At 38.9% G+C, this 20,148-nt stretch overlaps 1 protein-coding gene across 19 annotated transcripts in view; it reads left to right on the top strand.

The window, feature by feature from the left end:
- The window catches only part of CPEB3 (cytoplasmic polyadenylation element binding protein 3), a 185,438-nt gene that overhangs the window by 36,619 nt on the left and 128,671 nt on the right, over window positions 1-20,148 (top strand). For 9 of the 19 annotated variants that reach the window (XR_002123583.1, XM_019639023.1, XM_019639022.1 and 6 more), the window contains exon 1: window positions 4,021-5,248. Coding sequence is in view for 18 of the 19 variants with exons in the window: in XM_019639023.1 (XP_019494568.1) it covers window positions 4,088-5,248 (1,161 nt within the window). In the remaining variant the exon portion in view is untranslated. The other 10 variants (XM_019639029.1, XM_019639033.1, XM_019639031.1 and 7 more) reach the window with 6 other exon arrangements.

Genomic DNA, 20,148 nt, shown 5'->3' with positions numbered 1-20,148 from the left:
ATAGTATTATTTGGAGGGAAGCTTTTTAAGGAGGGTAGGTAGAGGAGGAGAAAAATTAGAGAATATAAGCTGAGTTCATAGTAGGAATAAGAAGACCATTTAGTTCTTTTAAAAAGAGCTTTTGGCAGATTGATCAAAGTGATTTTTTTCTTCATAAATTGTTAGTGTTATTCCTGAGAAATACCTAGAAACAAACTACTGACTGCTGCAAATTGGTAGTCTTTGGTATTACTTTAGTTCTAATTGGTGAATAAGGGCAATTTTAAATGACATTTAGCATTTTTAGTTCCAAGTTCAATCAGCATAGTCATCAACTGACATTTACTCTGAACCCCTTGGGTGAATGGCATTGAGCCAAATCCCATAAGAAATAATATCTTCTGCCTACGTAAGCAAACTGGTAGTTGAACTATTGCTCTCAGACGCTATAGATAACGGTTGATGTTAATATGTTGTGAGATTCCTGCCTTGGAGTCATGATGTTAAAATAGGAAAAATGTACACCAAGACATTTTTTATAAAGTAGAAACTGTATCTACTTTCTGTCTTGAATAAGGAAGTCACTGTCCTATGCAGTGAAATACTAAACATGTTTTTTATAAAATATTTCACCAAATATTATTTTTGCTTAAAAGAGTTGAATTTTATTTGAATGATCATTGTATGAATAATGTAAGGTAAATTTCCATTTTGACAAGTAAAATAAGGTGAGTTGATTTAGAGCATATCAGGTAAAATATTAAAATAAGTGATTTGTGCCTTCAATGAAAACTCAAATGCAAAGAAATCTTGGTGGATAAGATGTCAAAAATTTGTGACTAAAACCTATTTTTACTTGACCTCTAAGGTTAATATCACATTTAGTATTAAGGTATTTTTCATTCTATAATATTAGAAATGTTTCTGTTACACATGGTCAGATGTTAAGTATTTATTCCTCCCCACCCCCAGACCCCCTCCTTTTCTTATTCCTCCCCATCCCAGTCTCTCTTGCTCTGGTTTGGTTCCTATTGCTTGCTACCCAATCATTACCATTCTATCAATAATACCATTTAAGGTAGCTCTGCTGGGTTTCTTATTTTGAGCCCTACAATCTAGTTATTCTTTTAACCTGGCTCCCTAAATCAAGTTGACAAAAAAAATTTTCCCCCCTTTTTCATTTCAACAACTCGTGATTTAGATTGGTTGGGAAGATATAACGTAATCCGGGTACAGCTTCTTCCCTTTGGAATCACAATTTGCAAAGCTTCTCCTTTCCTGGTTGAACGTGCTTAAGGCAGGCGGAGTACCTTGTGAAGGACTTCAGCCCCCACAGTTCCCTGTGTGCGCATGCCCTCTTTTCTTACAGTTGTCAAAGTGCTTTTGCCAGAGCGGTCACATAATCAACCTGAAAGAAGAAAATAAATACTGTACACTTTTTAATTTTATCGATCCTTAAAAACTGGACACTCAAAGGTAACTGCTACTAAGAATTTGTTACTTGAGATTGGGTGATTGCATGTAAAGGAAGATCTATTGTGTGTGTGATGGGGGGAGGGGAAGGAGGTATCTATTTCTCGGACTTTGCTGTAAATAAGAAAAAAGAAAAAAAATAAAAATAAAAAAAATAAACCACCCTGACCCCAAACAAACTATACAAGCAGTCACTGAAAGACATTGCATATTAACTTTGTAAATGTTACCTTAATTTATTGCCTACCTTTTGTTTAAAGGGTCTTATTTATTAAAGATGGGTCTTGACCTTGACAGAGTGAATTTATGCAGAAAGTAAAATTCATATCTTTCAGGAGTGTTGAGAAGAAACCTGGGTGTTCGTGGTATGATAAAATTTTAAAAATTCAATAAATATATTCATATTAATTATAGCTTTTATAAAATATTCTGAGTCCAGCTTACTTTTTGGCTTTTTTTGCTCTAGTACAGCATTAATTTTTCCACCAAGGGCATGTAGTTTAAACTGAAGGCATTAACAAAAAGCATTGATTCAAGCATCGGAAAAGCTGAGTGATATTGAAATTATAATCAAATGCATATTTCAGCCATGATGATATGGCTATTGTAAAGACAATTCTAGCCCACTGGAAGCATCTCAAATCCCAGATTACAATGGTTTACTACAGCACCGCTTAAACCAAGTATGAAAATGTTTCTTTCTATGGCAATTTTCTTTGGCAGCAATAGAACTTTGTGTTGTGAATCCACGCTTTGCTTGCCTCTTTGTGTCATATTTTTCAATACTGATCAAAGCCATTGTTTTAGACAAGGTAACTGAGGAACATAAAATCAGTCTTAAGTAGGTTTTATTGGTAGTAGCTGGCAGTTTGTGATGTATATCATTCTGGGTTGGGTTTTTTTGGTGGAGGAAATAGGAGAGGATTAGAAAAGAGTAAGGTAGCTAGCTAGCTGTGAAGCGTTTCCTTGAGCCCACTATTTTGCCTATGTACGAAACTTTAAAATGAAAGAGCAACCATTTTAAAGATAGTCTTTTATAAAACAGAACTACTTTTAATCCCATTTCTAGGTCTGACATATTTTGCTTAATAGTTAAAAACGGAAGCATCTCCATTTTCCAACATATATATTTTACAACAGTTATTATCATGAGGATGTCCAAAGGCATAGCTTCTGTGTGTATTTGAATGCCCTTTCACAAGTGTCCTGAGAAAGATGCTTCTCCAAGTATCTGAGTTAATTAAGTAACTGCATTAAATATATTAATAACTTTGTTGCAATTATACTGAATCATCATCTAAAAATAATTATGTGTTTGGTCATATGCTCCTTTAACATTTCAAAATATTTGTTTTCAGGGTTTCAGCACTGTAATATTAATATATCTAAAACAATTAACATGTTCTAAGGGACAAGCTAACTCAGTGATAACTATGTGTATGGAAATCTCCTGGTTTTGAATGATTACTATTTTCATCCTGGAATGAGAAAACAGGCAGTATGGCAGAGGTGAATTTCACAGTCCTGTGTGAAATGGAAAATACCATACACTCCTTATACGGCTAAATAAAACTAATGACAATGCACTATAATTACAATGTATGAGAATATGGAACTTTGTACTATGCTATTTTTAATACTTTTGGTAGCATATGGTAATTCAGGGGTTTCAAACCATAATCTTTCACTGTTAGTACTAGTGATAAGAGAGTGGATTCTAAATTTGCTGGTCTTGTGACCAAAGCAGCAAGAGGATTCAAAAATGAAAATCTGGCAACCCCAACATTATCTTGACTTTCTACTTAAATCTCAGGGAGATTTTTTTTTTTTAAAGCCCCATTCCATCTCACACTCAGTGTCTGTCAGCCTGCCTCCCCCCACCCTTTTTCACCTCAATTCCGACAAGAACATTTCTACACTCTGCAGAGAAATTCTAAGGCTCCTGTTAAGAGCTGAAACCACTGACATGCCAAAAATCTCTTGTGCGGCAGAATTGGACAAGGAAATTGGGGAATAAGCAGAAAAACCCTAATCCTTAGAGTAACCAGAAGCAAGCACTTCCAAACATTTTAGATTTTTACCTCTTTAAAAACGGTGGTTCCCCCCGCCCCCGTCTCCTAACAAAATGGAGTAGCTGCAGCTACTGGAAGGCCAGAGAATGATTGTGCAGCTGAGTCCTCTTGCTAACGAATGCCAAGGATTTCCTCCCTCGAGGTTTGCTGCTGCTAAATGAAACAATTATCAACGCTAGAAGGCAGTTTACTAATCAAGAGGGATAAGACTGCTGTTTCTTTAAAGTGCCCGAATAGGGAAGGGGGGAAGAAAGGGTCGTGAGCGGTGTCTTTTTAACCTTGCTGAAGGACGCAGCAGTATTTATTGACGTATGCAAATAACTAGGGAGGGTGGTGCTTGGGAAAAAACAGGAACCAGAATCAGTTTCTCATTGCAGGGTGAACGCTCTGAGTTCCGGTGAAGGGAAAAGAGACGTGGCGAAATTGCTGTCTTTCTGTCTTAAAGCACATCTCTCACTAATACAGAAAAGGAACCAAGACATCAGAAAGGGTGAAGACGCTCTCACAGTATTTTTAGAGACATTGCGCGAGCCCTCCCACCCCAGCCCGACCTGCTCTTCTAAATGGGAGATTATGGATTTGCATTGCAATTGGCTAGTAGCGGTGGCACTGGATTTTCGCAAGTAAAACACCCACCCGCTTCAGCGAGGGGCATTAATGATCACATTGACAATAACGCGTATCTCTTTTTTCCCGTTTCAGCTGCGCAAACCATGCAGGATGATTTACTGATGGACAAAAGCAAAACCCAGCCCCAGCCCCAGCAGCAGCGGCAGCAGCAGCAGCAGCAGCAGCAGCCCCAGCCCGAGCCCAGCGCAGCCGAAGCCCCGTCCACGCCCCTCTCCTCAGAGACCCCCAAGCCGGAGGACAGCAGCGCAGTGCCGGCCCTTAGCCCCGCAGCGGCCCAGCCGGCCCCCAACGGGCCCGACAAGATGCAGATGGAATCACCGCTCCTGCCGGGCTTGAGTTTCCACCAGCCCCCGCAGCAGCCGCCGCCGCCGCAGCAGGAGCCCGCTGCGCCGGGTGCGTCGCTGTCGCCGTCCTTCGGCAGCACCTGGTCCACGGGCACCACGAACGCGGTGGAGGACAGCTTCTTCCAGGGGATCACCCCAGTCAACGGGACCATGCTCTTCCAGAACTTCCCGCACCACGTCAACCCAGTCTTCGGAGGCACCTTCTCCCCGCAGATCGGCCTGGCGCAGACCCAGCACCACCAGCAGCCACCGCCGCCCGCGCCGCAGCCAGCGCAGCCCGCGCAGCCCCCGCAGGCGCAGCCTCCGCAGCAGCGCCGGTCGCCCGCCAGCCCCAGCCAGGCGCCCTACGCGCAGAGGAGCGCCGCCGCGGCGTACGGCCACCAGCCCATCATGACCAGCAAGCCGTCCTCGTCCTCGGCTGCAGCAGCCGCCGCAGCCGCAGCCGCCGCCTCATCTGCCTCGTCCAGCTGGAACACGCACCAGAGCGTGAACGCCGCCTGGAGCGCGCCGTCCAACCCGTGGGGCGGCCTGCAGGCAGGCCGGGACCCTCGCAGGGCGGTCGGCGTGGGCGTGGGCGTGGGCGTCGGGGTGCCTTCTCCGCTCAACCCCATTTCGCCGCTCAAAAAGCCCTTCTCCAGCAATGTGATCGCGCCGCCCAAGTTCCCCCGTGCGGCCCCGCTGACCTCCAAGTCCTGGATGGAGGATAACGCTTTCCGGACGGATAATGGTAACAATCTGTTGCCATTTCAGGTAATGCTCCAGTGCGTCTGCACATATCTTCCTCCTACCCCGTTTCGTTTGCCCCTTCTTCCCTGCCTTTTAATCGTCCACTGATTTTTTTCTTTAAAAAAGGCAGCGATGCCCCGCTCTCCTGCCCCCTTCCAAACCTCCAGTTCACTGAGCTATTCCACTGCCCGGCACCAGGATGGGGGAACATTGTGACTGCTCCAGGGCTCGTATTTATTCACCCTGACAAGATAAGAAAGGGCCTTTTCCTTTTAGTTTATTTTTTCCTTCACCGTGCTTGAGCCTTTTGTTTTAACCTTCTTTGACAAGTAAAGCTGCAAGTGTGTGGCAAGGTGCCGGCATAGTCCAAGGATGAATAGGCTGAGATTCCTGTCGTTTTAAGTCGCTACACGTTTCAGGTTATGAAATTCCAGGCTCAGGGTGCCGCCTGAAAGCTGTCTGTTCCTAAACCACCCTGGTCCTACTCTTTTAGAGGTTAACAACCCTTGAGTGGTGCTATTTCAGACAGTTGCATACGCTCAATTAAACTAATGTGAACACATGTGTTTATGTCTCGCTAAGGTGCTGGCATCATTAATAGCAATCAGCGTATTGCCCCTGCCGGGAAAATTATGAGTGTAAGATTCCAGTCACCACTAGAACTCTATCAGGGACTGAGATGGAAGAGTGGGAATTGTAGGGGTTAACCCCTCCTATGTTACCTAGAAGAAGGACTTAAAAATTGTTTTTTTCCAGAGGAAAAAGACAATAGGACACGACCTTCAGAGCCATATTGCAATGGAGTCTATTTGCTAGCTAGCACTGAAATATTTAAAGCTGCAGTGTCCTTCAGTTGGGTTATTTAAGAAGACAATGCAGATCAATTACACCATTTGAAACTGGGCAAAGTGAAAGTCTTGCAACTTTAATGAAAAATGAACCTTGTGTCTTGGTGTTAAATGCCAATGAAAAACCCAGGAAGTACCCCAGACAAAAAGGTTGAATGGAGTGTCCTTATTCTGTTCTTGCTTTCTGATCCAGCCCACAGCAACAATGGTTAGCAGTGTCCTGAACATCTTAAGTTCCTAAGGGGTGTGAGGGCGAGTGTTCACTGGGGGCTTTTGTTCTCAGGCATTTATCCTTCACTTATAAATTGATTTAGCCATAGGCTTCTAGGCTCAGTTAAAAAAAGAAAAGGAGAGAGAAAAGGAGAGAGGAGGGCTTTGGATAAGACCCAATTTGCATGGTCAAGGAAATGAAACAGAAGTCCTTGGAGCATTGCTTAAAAATGGCAGAACTGACATTTGACACAGGTAGTTTAAAGCATCAGGTGCAATTGAAGACTTCATTTTATTACTCTTTACATTTCAAATGTGATGTTTGGGTGGCTCCCATCCCTGAAGGAGGAGATAGGGTTATTGAGAGGTACATGATTCTCTGGGCTCGAGCTAAGATTTTTAACCTTGACAGTTCAAGGGGTTCCATGAAACCCATAAATTGTGTGTGTGAGAGTTTTTAATGAGAGGATCTTACCAAGTTTTCACAAGGTCCTTTAGGAATGGAAGACTTTAATATTAAGTTGTACTTCTTCCCATAGTAAAGTTTATTCTAATAAAATGAAGAGACTGCAAGAGGGGGTTAGTTTGGTAGATAGAGAAAAGGAGGAATCTTTTTTCTGGAATTTCCCCATGCACTTATTTTTTTGAGTGGGGGGTAAGGTAGGGAGGCTGCATTTGGTAGGAGAGCTTCTCTTTTTCTAACAGCCATCCACTTTTTCATAGTATTATTTTTCTAATAGGCCCTCTTTTTATTTTGATGCCCCCAATCGAAGTCCAGTCTTAGAGGATAACCTAAAATCCAAGAGGGAAGTTTAGGTGTTGAGAACTGATGATACGCATATACATCAATTATTTATTCTAGGAGTTGAATCTGAATACAACTAGCTTTTGATTAATTATCTCCGAAAATGGGGACTGAGGAGAGATTAAATCTATAAAAATTTCTCAAACCGATATTGACATGTAGCTTGGGGATTGCCAGTTGTTTCTCAGCAAACCATTTACCAGCAATGCTAATGAAAGCCAGACGGAGTGATTGAGTTTCGTCTTTGGTCTTTTCGTCTCTAATGGTGCTATTGAGTAGGCAGAGATGGCCAAAAGATTTGTAGAAGAAATTCTATTAAAAATTAAGCTTTCTATATTTGACCACAGAAAGAATTACGTGGACTTTGTCTCATTTCTTTTCCTTACTTAAAATGGAGCTTCAGGATTTTGAAGCAATATTAGAACCAGAGTAGAAGGAACTTGGTTGTGTTTTGGCTTGGAATATTATCATACTTGGCTTGTGTTTAAAAAACACAAATATATTTACAAAACAAAACACCTTGAGTCTTCTGTGCAGAATTTTACATGATTGCGCATGTAATTATTGAAACCATTTTTTCTACAAAAGGGAAAAATATCTTAAGTGGTCCTAATGACTTTTTAAAGATTTGTTTATTTTGACAAATACGATTTTTTCTTTAAATTGAAGAGTTTATTTAATAGAATACCAACTTTATTTTTTTATTTCACAGATTCTTTGAGCTAAAAGGGGTTTTTAACAGTGATCTACTCTAATTTATCTTAATATTAAAAAAAAAATCTATCTCCCCTACCCAGTGCTGCTTCACTCTCTTGCCAACCAACACAATAAATTTTTTGGAGCTTTACTTCTGTGGTTTATATTGTAAAAACAATAACTATGTTTGAATGTGGTTTTTCAAACTACACATGCTTCCTTACCCACTTCCCTAAATTCTAGCAAAGTTGGTTGGTTTCCCTGGGTTGTGGTGGCTGCTTCCTTAGGGATTACTTGTATCTAAAAGCCACTTCATTTCTATGAATAAGGAAACTGAGGTCCTGGGAGGTAGAGTGACATAACTCAGGTCCCAGAGCTTTGGCTAATTTTGTTGATGTGTGTGTGTGTCCTTAACTTTCCTGTAGCATTAGTGCTGTCAGGTAGACTGTATTTTAAGTAAGGTTCTCTTTGGACTCCATTCAAAGAGACTTAGTTATAGAACTGTCTAATGAGGTTCTTCTCTATCTGGCCAGTGCCTCTGAGTGATGTTCCTCCCACCAACAGAGCTCAAGAACGTTGAGGCACTCCACCAGGGGAATTATACATACACATTATTCTATTATGTATTTATATGAAACAGGAGCCTAGCCATGTAAAAGGACTAGAGATGTTAAACCCAATGCTATTTGGTTTTAAATAGCCTTGTTGTCCAGAGAAGTATAGGAGGGACCTGTGAGAGCACCTATTCCACCACACTGCTCATTTTCCAGAGGAGGAAGTTGAAGTCCCAGTATGTGAAATGACTTGCCCAAGTTCAAGTGGGTAGTTGGTGTCAGAAGCAGGCCTTCGAGCCAGATTGCTTAGGTTCAAATCTCAACACTGCCAGTTACTGGCTTCGTAATCTTGAGCAAATTATGTATACATGTTAACCCTTAATTTCATAATCTGTAAAATGGGAATCATAGTAATTACTTGCTTCATATAAATCCAAATGAAAAACTGCATATGAAGTGCTTTACACAGTGCTTGGCCTTTAGAGAACTACCACATAAATGTTGGATTATAATTATTATTGTAATGGTGACCAGAGGTTCTGCATGACCTTATCATGCTGTTGTGGATTGCAGATTTTTTTCATACAGTGCAATCTGAATAACTTCAAACTTCTTCTGTGTAATATCATTTAGTCTTTTTTTTCTGTCTGAAGGTACCCTCTGGTTATTATAACAATATATTGAGTTGTCGGAAAAAGTCATGATGCATTTTTGCATAGAAAACATAGAAAAAATATGTCATGACTTTTCCGACGACCCAGTAGTAACCCACTATTTATCTCTGGGCCAGGCTCTGTGGTAAGCACTTTATATGTAGTTTCTCACTGGAACTCCTTTAAGGTAGAGGACTATTATTATCCTCATTATACTGACAAAGAAATTGAGGGTTAGTTCATTTACATTAATTGCTCGAGCTGACAACCAATAACTGGCAGAGTTGGGATTTGAACCCAGGCAATCTGCCTCCAGAGCCAGAAGAGGTATATAATACCTTGGCTAAGATACCTCCAGGACGTCAGTTAACAGTGCAGTGTAGAAGCCGGAGACTGGGCTGAACATGCACTTGACTTTATGATATACCCTGGAAATTGTGTTTTAAAAAGAATTTGTATTGATAGAAATGGAGGAAGTAAAATATAGTGCCCGTACATATACCACTACTTGTATTCAACAGTAGTCAGTATTAGCCCCTATTTGTTTACTTAATTTATGTATTTTTGAATATTGTATTTTTGGAAAAGATTCAAATTATGTCCTGCTTTCTGTCTGCATCTTTGTCTTTATACCTCCCCTCTTCCCACACCCCAAATTGAAAGTGACTGTATAGATTTTATATATTTTGGCATAAGTCTAGTTAAAGGTAATTTAGTGTTAATTTTGTTGGTGGGTTATCTGTAACAGAGGAAGAAATTCTTTATATGAATTCATGGGAATATAAATTATTTAAAAAATAAATATGCCTATTTATATAAATTTTGAGGAAACATTAATATTTTTCAACTAGTCCATGCTCCTTTTTAAAAAAATATATATATATTTTTAGGAAGTAATATAAATTGTCTAACTTATGCTTGCTTTTGAATAAGGATAATATGACCTAGATTTAAAACTGGAGACTCTTTTGTCGTTGCTCTAATGCAAAACCACTTAATGTCCATCCAGCCACACAAACTGGTTCAGAATGTATTATGGCATGGTTACTGTCAATGCCAACAAGGCCACATTATCTATATTCTACTTAAAAGAGGGGTTTGTTAGGAAATTTTGAAATGTTTTCTATGATACTGAAAACATTAATCTAATAATATAAACTGTATAAGTCAAAATTGCATGTTGAAAAGTAGTTAGCTTCAAACTCTTTATGACCTTGAGTTGACACAAAAGTGCTCGCTCAGAAATGTCATGATTTTAGATATCCTCTAAGACACAATTTTCTACTTAAATAGCTTTCTCCCTTGGTTGGCCTATCTTTCTGTCTTTCAAGGGCTGCATAAGGCATAATACTTGTCCATTTGAAACTTGTCGTTGCTCAGGTGGTTTTTGTAAGTGTTTTGATCTACTAATGTCAGAAGATGATGACTTTGTTTCTTATGTGTGAAAAGTTTAATTAAGCTGTGCGGATTTTACTGAGGAAAGAGGCGGAGGGAATATAAAGTAGTGGACAGCCCACGAAGGTTGGCGTGAGGAAGACACTGGTTGAGGCCTCAGCTCTGTCAGTGATGATTGGGATCAAGTCATTTATCCAATGATTCTTTCTCCCAGTCTGTAACCTGGGTTTGCTATGAGAGAATGTATACAAAGTGTTCAGAAAAATTAGATGTTGTTATGTCTTTTAAATGCCTGCTTAACTACCGGTAGTAATTACAGTTGTCCCTCAGTATCCCTGGGGATACTGTTCCAACACCTCCTGTGGATATCAAAATCCACAGATGCTTAAGCCCCTTATATAAAATGGTTTAGAACAAAGTGTACAGTTGGCTCTCCACATTTGTAGATTCCCACACATGGATAGAAAATCGTTTTCAATCTTTGGTTGGTTGAATCCATGGATGCAGAACCCGTGGATGCAGAGGGCCGACTGTATAGTCAGTTAATAGAGGAAATATTGTTGATAATCTGTAGTCTGAGTTAAACACCAGTTCATGGCATCTGGAAGTTGAGAGGGGCTAGAAAGTGTGTCCGGCAGGGATGGAAGAGCAATGAAAGGCTCTTTGTGTGTTAGGGTGACTGCCTGCCCTAGAAAACTAGTCAGGGTTAGGGACTAGAGGCTGTGTCATAAGGATGGTGCACCTTTGTAACTGCCTGTTTCTGCTATGGCTGACTCACCAATGCAAGTGTAAGAATTTTCCTAACCCTGTGAACATTAATAGGCGATGGGAGAATTGCTTAAATTCTTAATTTCCTGACTTCTACAAGTGTTGATTTTGGTAGTTATGAAGTTACAAAGGCTCTAATTTGAATCTCCTCACTACCGCTTCCCTGAAGACCATGCCTGGCTCTTTGTAGGGGTTGGTGTGATTGTCAGAGATTGAATTCAGCATAGAGCCCTAAACTAGGATCTTGAGAGTTGAGGAATATAGCCACAGCATCAGAGGGGCTTTCCCAAGGAAAACGCTGTGCTTGCAGTAATAGCCAGCCTTACAAGGAATTTTCCACAGCTGGTCTGTCTATCTTGTAGATGGCTTTTTCTGTCGGTTTCTGTTATGCTTAGGTTCTGTTACATTTAGTTTCTATGTCCTTTAGTGTTCTTTAGTAGCAGGTGCTGGGCATGTAAACCTCTTAATGTGAAACTATTCTAATATTTGCATTTTGACTTAACTTGAAATAGAAAAGTGCTAGTGAATTAAAATGAAACAATAAATTAGCATCTTGGAATCAAGCCTCCTTTTCTGTCTCCAGAAGCACTATTATATAATTCTCAGAAATAATATGATATGAATTCTTGTTGGCAGACTTCAGGGGAGAGAAACAGAAATGGGCACCAAACCACCTTTTTATCATTTGAAGTGATCATAGAATTAATGTACATGAGGGGAAAGAAACATCGTGTACTGATTTTGCATACATAAGACTGTTGTACAGCCAAATATCTTCATTCCTCAAGTGTTCAAACTTATTTCAAAGTCAAGATCAAGTACAAGAGGAAAAAAAGTAACTCCCTATCTTTAGCTAATTAATGCAACTAATTAAATGGTCAGTGCTACGAAATGAACCAGTGTCTTGAAGTTCATGGGCACCTGACAATAGGTACTCATTAAATGAATGAATAAGCACTTAAACACAGGTTGCTATAGCTTTGTCCTTTCTGAAGTATATTTCACATTTTTGAGACAGATTCTTCATTATAGCATTTCTCTACAAGATGTACATAGAATATGGAAACAGGTGAATGTACATAATGTTGGACAGGATATCTTCAATTTGTAAAAATAGATATTATTATCTGTGTTCCCAGACTTTATAGGCATCCTATGGTTCCTGGGCTGTGACTCTGTATGTGTAGTTTTGGTATGCCAAGAAGTAAGCAGGGTTCTTGCTTTGACATAAAAGATTTCAGCAGCCAACAGATAGAAACAGGAGCTTACATCTTATGACTTAATGTTTTCTTTACCTCTTCACTGTTAATCAGCTCATTCTTGTCGATCCAGTTTACCCTGTCATGGTGATCTGTTTTGTCCTGACTTTGCAAATCAAGTCATTACTATTAAAACTGATCAGAATAATTCTGACTATAGCACTTAGAAATATCAAGGAGAGAATTCTTTGGTCTAAGAAGTTTACAGAGGATAGGTTATAGTAGGCCCATTCAGTCAGTCATTTATTTGAGGAATGTGAGATTAGAAAGTGGACATATAAAGGGCAAAAGACTTTCTATCTTAAATATATGGTAAGGTTTGGGGACTGACTAGGGATTGAAATACTTCAGAGGAAACATTTTAGTGATCTGACAATCTAACCCCCTACTCAAAGTCCAGGAGACCTAGTTCTTAGGTTTCAGATAAGCAGTAATTAAAAAGGACAAGAAGTAAATGTACCCAGAAGGACCTCTGTTTTGCAATCTGCCATGGAAAATTTCCTTTCCTCTTTTGAACCAGAGAAATATAACCTAGATATGCAGGGGGTTAAAAATAGTAAAGACCAGTAAAGTTTATGAGATTGTGGGGAAAGGCTGAGAGACGATTTTGGATCATGAGCCTGTTTTTATATGTTTGCACTTGATATTATGGTAGACTATTCAATTCTTTGTCACATTGTTATTTAAAGCAGTTGTAATCAAAGTAGAATCCCGAGCTCAGATAAACAGTTAAGGATAGTATATGCAGTTTTTTTTTATTTTTTATTAACCACACGTCTATTGCAGAATTCCCTGATCAAAGGGATGGGATTTATAACGTTAAGTTTCTTTTGGCATCTTCACTCGCAGTCATAATCTGTGTAGTTCAGCTTTTGGGTGCTGTGTTATTTTTGATGTCCTTCTGAAAATAGATACAGCTAACAAATACAGGGTACCCTGAATGCCAAGCGCTGGCCTCACCCTTTTCACATGAATTCTCTTATTTAATCCTTACACGTTTTTGTGAATTGGGGATTACTATCCTAATTGAGAGTTAGAGAATATTACTAGTAAGCTGACGGAGTAGGAATGGAAACCGAGGTCTTTTGACTCCATGTCCAGCTCTCCCATTTTGCTACAGCTGCTTGCCTCTTATCGTGTCAACTCACCCTCTTTGAGTATACCTTTGATTTTGTACTCTGTCCCCAGACCTTCCTGATTCCCCTCACCCCACATTTTCTTCATAGTACTTGTCACTCTCTAAAATGAGCTGCTTTATTTTGTTTTTCTCTATTAGAATGTAGGCTCCCCAAGGACAAGGACTTTTCACTGCAGTGTTCCCAAGGGTTGTGACAGTACCTGGGATATTTTAGGCACATGGTAAATATTTGTTGAATGTGTTAATGATTTACATTTATAAATGATTGATTAGGCATTTATTGGTCATTTGCATGTAGCTAGCAATGTGAGAATAATTTCTTTTATAAACACTTCACTGGCCTCTACCAGAGGTCAGGCACTAGGGATTAAAGCTGAACCATGTCCTGGCCTCACACAGCTCCCTAACAAACACGAATTAAAGCATAGGGTAAGGTTTATAACAGTGTACAATATGCACAACAAGGAGAGTGTGTACTTGAGTCAGAGGAAGGAATGGTTAAATTTGTATGTATATGAGGGAGAGAGGGAAGGCGCCAGACATGTCTTCACAGTTTAAAATATTTTCAAAATTTTTCTGATTTTGAAAGTAATACATGGTCACTATTTAAAACTTAAGGGAACAATGTCCCATAATTCTGTTACCCAGAGATAACTATTCTTAATGTTTTGGTGCATTTTCTGCCAATGATTGCTTTCGTATGTGTATGTATAATGTATTTTATATGGTTGAGATGATTCTGTGAAACAATTGATAGCCATATTTTTTTTAGCTTTTCTTATCATTCTAGGGCCTGGGGGAAAAGGTTGCAGCAAAGATTTGTTTTGAACAGAGGGAACATCAGGTACATAGGTAAGAAACAACATTGTGTGTTGAGACAGCCAAGATTAAAGGTAGGGGTGAGGCAAGTGAGAGATAAGGCTGGAGAAGTAGGTAGGGGCTGGGTCACTAAGGACATTCCAGCATTCTGTGCCTTCAACTTTGTCCAGTTGGGACATTGAAGGGTTTTTAAGCTGAGAAAGGTAGCCATCTTAATGAGGCTTTTAAGAGTGAAGTGATCATATCTTTGTTTCAGAAAGATTATTCTGGGATATAGATTGTCAGGAACCAAAAACAAGCAGGGAAACCAGTTAACATGTAGGGACCTAAAGTGATTGGGAAGAAGGGACAGAACTGAGAAATAAATTAGGAGGCCGACTGGCGATTGCTTGGATATGGGGAATCAAGGAGAAGGAGTTTAGAACGACTCCCAGCTTTTGGTTAAGGCAGCTAGGGAAAATGATCTAGAGGGGAAAATGCTTAATAGTGGTAGATGAGAATTTTCATGACTCATAAGCCAGGTGGATTTAAAGCAGGGGAACTTCAGAAGGGAAAGCTATGTGTTAGGAATATTTGAGCAAGTGATTTGACATCTCTTTTCCACCCATGCCTTTGTGTGACTCTTAATGCGTGGGAAGGAAAACCTTATTAAGATAGATTACTTTGTGGACTAGTTATAAGAACACTAAATCTGAAAGAAGAAATAACTACCATTGTAAGTCAAGAGCTTTTTCTGATTCTAGCCTGATTTTTCTTTTCATTGTACCCTGAGGATTAGAGTATACATTAGCTGGTTAGTCATCTTGTTTATGGGTAACAGCCTGGCATTGCAAAGAACTGTATGGAATTGCTAACCAGTCAATCACCTGAGAGGATCACAGGCAATAAGAGGAATGAAACCTGACATTATTTAAGTTGAATAAACCCACTTGAGGGTTTGGTGGATGTTGTTAGACAGTCTGAAATATCATTAATAAGGTCTAAGCAAAGTTGGGATCAGACCTCATGGAATTTAGTTCTGTGCTAATACAATGCTTAGTTTTTAATGGGTATAAACATGCTGAAATGTTTGAAGTTTATGATGCATGGAGCCACAGGGAGATGAGCTCTGTGGGAAGATAGAGGGGGAGAGGAGATAGGGACAGGGTAGAAGAACCAGCAGAATTATATGTCACTTATTCATTTGTATTTCTAGGGAGAGAGGTGGGCTATAACATTTATGAAATTTCCAAAGGAGTCCATAGCTGAAAAATGATTAAGAATCACAGATATGGAGCAAGAGCACTGCCAAATGACACCCAGTAAATCTTTAAAAGATTTTAAAAACTTAGGCATCTCATAAAATTTTTCTTTCTCCCTCTTCATAGCTGAGAAAAATTCTGCCTAATGCTAATTTGAGAACTTTCTAAATAAAAGGGACCCAACTCTTCTTTTCGCTAGCTTTTTCTAGAGCATTCAGATTACTTTTAATCATACAAGTAATTTTTTTGGCATTCATTTCTTTGGTTTACATATGTTGCATTAAATCACATGATTACAATAATATTGGGTTGTCAGAAAAGTCATGACGCATTTTTGCAACAAAAAAAAGAAAGAATATGTCACGACTTTTCCAACAACCCAATGCTAGCATTAAAAAGGTATGGGGACAAGCCCACCGTCTCTAGGGCAGCTTGCAGCTCACCTGGTAGGGCAGAAGTTTATAGGCTTGTTGGTTACAGGTGCTGAGTGTAGTCGGGGCATTTTTTTTATTGGGAAGATGGAACTCGTGGGTTATTCTGGGAAGTCAGCAAAAGCATCAACTACAGTAGATGCTTATGTATTTAAGTCAATAGACTAGAAAGTTTTAATTCAGAGGGATATTGTTTCATTTCTCGTATAGGAGGTACAACTTAAAAATATTGATTTTAAGAAATTGCTAATACACATATCCTTCTCAGAGGAACATTTCCACTGTCCCATTCACTTCTTTGTTGTTGCTAAGACCTTAGAAAGCCCATTTCTACTATTGTCACCTAATGAAGAGAGTAGAACTGGGAGGGGGTAGAAGTTGGAGGTTTGTGGGGTGAAAGGGTAGGTGTCCTAGATCTCAGTGATAGACCTGCAACTCATGGAGAGAAGTGCACCAGACCTTGAGATTTTTACATAGAAACAATGTTGGCTGCATAAGGTAGGTTCTTTGTGTAGCTCTGTAACCAATTAACTACTTATGGACTAGTGTGGAAACCTAACCTCATTTCTTACTTAGTTTCCATTGGTAAAGAGCCCTTTTAACAACAGAACATTTTGGAGTACAGCTTGTTTAAAATGTATGACATCAAGGCCTAGTAAGAACAATTGACCAAATTTAGCTAGTTCTGACCTCTTTTTCAGCATCATGTTCTGCATATATCTAAGTTAGAACAGAAAGACCCTATTTTGTTTGTTTGTTTGTTTGAGGAGGGGGTTGTTTTTTTATTAATATGACAGTTTAAGTGGAAGCTTTACCAGGTACCTCATTACCATCATGCTCATTCAAAGGGCAAAAATATTCTGGAGGGGAAAAAAAAGAGGCTTTATATTTAATTCTGTGTAATGACACTACCAAAATGGTTGAATCTGGATTAAAAAAACAACAAAACGTTGGCCTTTAACCTGCAAAAACAATCTAAATAGTTTGAATTATTTTACAATGCTGATGAAACATTATTTTGCAATGTTTATCAAATCAAACTTTGTGCTGATTTTAAGCAGAATAAAGACAGACTAATTGTGTAAATGCTTCAGGATGTTGCAAAGTAAAACTTTGGTGGATAGAAAGTTTTAAACTCTACTTTCAAAGGTATCATAAATTTAGCATTTTAAAAGATGTGGGACTCAGGAGGGAGATTGATTTTTATCATATTTTGACCTTGAATTCTTCAACATTCCAAAGACGTGAGCTTCCTGAAGGTAGCAAAATTATTTAGTTAATGTTTTAGAGCTTACTGCCTACTTCCTGCTTATTTTAGAGCTTACTGCCTACTTCCTACTTATTTGCCAGTATAGATAATTCTATTTGACCTGTTAACTTTGGTGTGATCTAGCATATGAAATATTATTCCAGAGTAGCTATTTTAAAGTTGGTGAATCATGCAGGTATAACACAAGACTTTCATTTTAAAATACAATGGGATATTTAATATTCTAATTTAGGCCTAGATTCTGTTAAAGGTGAAACATACATACCTAAAGGTAATTATAGCTTAATGTAAAAAATTGTAAGGCCTGGAGTGAAGAGGAAAGGAAGAAAAATCTCTTGAGAGTGAATATATTCCTTCACACTGAGGGATATAATGGAAGGCTGCAGCCGGCAAGGGAATTGGAGTGACACATTCTGTTAGAGGGACATAAATAATAGAGAATGTATTGAATACTGAGACATCAAAGGACATTGAAAGACAGTGAAGAAGATTTCAACGAAGAGGACAAAGCTAGGTAAAAGGATGCTTCAGCTTTTGTTACAATAATTAAATATTCAAAAAGGCAGCCATTTTATCCTGTCCAGGAAGTTAAGCAATTTGCCCATTTTATATTCCAGTTTTATGCAAGCAAGCCAGAGGCAAGTAAGCTGACATCAGGGATTTATATTAAGAAGTTTCTTTTAGGGAATATCATAAGCAAGTTCAAAACCCAATCTTAATCTCCTGTGGCATAATCATAATATTTATGATGCCTCTAAGACACTTTATGTTTGTTCAAAACCATCAAAGAGAGAGAAACCGTGTGATCAGCATAATTTGTGTTGTGCATATTATTAATGATCTAGTCTGATGACTTCTCACAGTAGTTAGTATTGTAAAAAGACAACATATATAGAAAAGATATGTTCTGTAGATCCATGTTCCATAGACACAGCTGTAGAAACCATCCATGCTGTGCAAAATTCTAATATACTCTCATATATTTTCTCTTTATTATGTTATAAATCTATAGAAATTCACATGTGTTATAGGTAGCAATGCAATTAACTGGAGTTTGATTTCAATAAGTATTTATAAGGTACATACTGTGTTCTTGAACTTGTTTTAGGTATTGTGGATGACACAAATTATCTGAATCCTGTCCTTAGGAGCTAAAAATAGCATGCAATAGAGCATTATATTAAAGCAAGTAGTACCAGATTGTGTTAGTTGACATGAATGGTCAATTGAGGGCAAGAATAATTTGGCTAAGAATCTTTTTTTTTTTTTTAAGTGATAGGGTCCCTGTAGCTTCATTTTGAAGGATAGATAGGATTTGGCCTGATAGAATGGGAATTCAAAATAAGGAAAGAAAAATGAGCGATAAGTGGGGTTATTGAGCATACCTTCCTGACTAGACCCACATCTCTCTCTTAGGTTTTACTGGGAGATAAGGATGGTTTGGTTGTTTCTTAGAATTAAAAAACAACAGCAAATTTTTACTTACTAGACACCACTTTGTTTCAAAAGCATTTAAGATGTCTTTGTACATACTATATGGCAAGAGAACATAGACTAGAAGTAGGTGAGAAAAATGAAATAAAGGTAAAATAAGAGGATGCAAAATGGAGTCCAGAATTAGACTAATATTGGTGATGCCTATCATGATAGTGACCATCTTGAATGTGGACTCTTCTGCACACAGTGGGAACCCTGAAGGACTAAGATTAGAGAAGTGGCACAATAAAAATATATATTTACAAAGACCAGACTGGTGGATCGGAGAAGTGAGTGCGCCTGCCACAGTGTAGCCTGATGGCAGGGAGGCTGGTGTTGAGAAGGCGTGATAGTTGTCGTGGGTTTAGTACAAATCTAGGAAGGTATAGCTCTGAGAAACCTTACAAAAGAAAATATGAAATATGTTAGTACTGACTGAGGGAGTATGAAGGAGTGCAATATCATTCAGAGCTGTTATGCTTAAAACAGTATCTACTTTTAGGCTTTTTTTTTTTTTTTCATCTTTTTCTTTCCCTACGTAGCTTTGCCCCAGCTCACACTTGGTGACACTGTGTTCCCCACACCATTCTCCATGGAGATTCCCAACCATTAAAAGGATTGAAGGACAAGAGAAGAAGAGGATAGTGTTTCCCCTTTCTCTTTTTGGCACTTCCAGTGCACCAAATTGCTGCCTTCTCTCTGAATTTTATCATTGGGTGCTCCCAGAGTCAAAATTGCTGTTGTCTATTGGCGTTCTTAAACTACTGATAAGGATATTTACACTTCTTGAATCCCTGTCTCCATAAGAGCTGAGGGACTAGTCAAGTAAAAATGAGCAGCAGGCATGCAGTTAAAAGTGGGGAAGTAGAACCAATGTAAGGTGAGGCCCTGAGGGTGAATGAGAGCATCTCTTTATGCTATGGTGTTCCCTTAACAACCTTCCATAGAATTCACAAGAGGGTCGTCTTATCTGTTCAGCAATTTATGTTGGCTCACTATATGGGTAGTACACTTGTTGGAAGGCTGGAGAACAGGGTCTGTGCTTATAAATTTTTAAAACACATACCCACATCGCTCTCTATTGTATACATGTGCACACACATACATACATCCTGTAGAGACTGAGTTTGAGACATCTTGAGTTGACCATGTAATTGTGAAGTAGTATTAATGATTTAAAAGTCAAAATTCTCTTTGATTTTAGAATACTGTTTGGTCAGTGGTCATTCCTAATCATGTTCTGTTAATATGAATTTAATGTGAGCATTTATTGATGGTAGAGAAAGACATAAGAATAATGCTGAAAATCAAAGTAAAGCTGCCAAAGTTGCAAAATTGATTGTGGATCATCATATTGATAA

This window comes from Hipposideros armiger, unplaced genomic scaffold (genome assembly GCF_001890085.2).
Source record: "Hipposideros armiger isolate ML-2016 unplaced genomic scaffold, ASM189008v1 scaffold_42, whole genome shotgun sequence".
Lineage (NCBI taxonomy): Eukaryota > Metazoa > Chordata > Mammalia > Chiroptera > Hipposideridae > Hipposideros > Hipposideros armiger.
The sequence above is the reverse complement of the archived record's forward strand: the minus strand, read 5'-3'. Positions and strand labels throughout refer to the sequence as shown.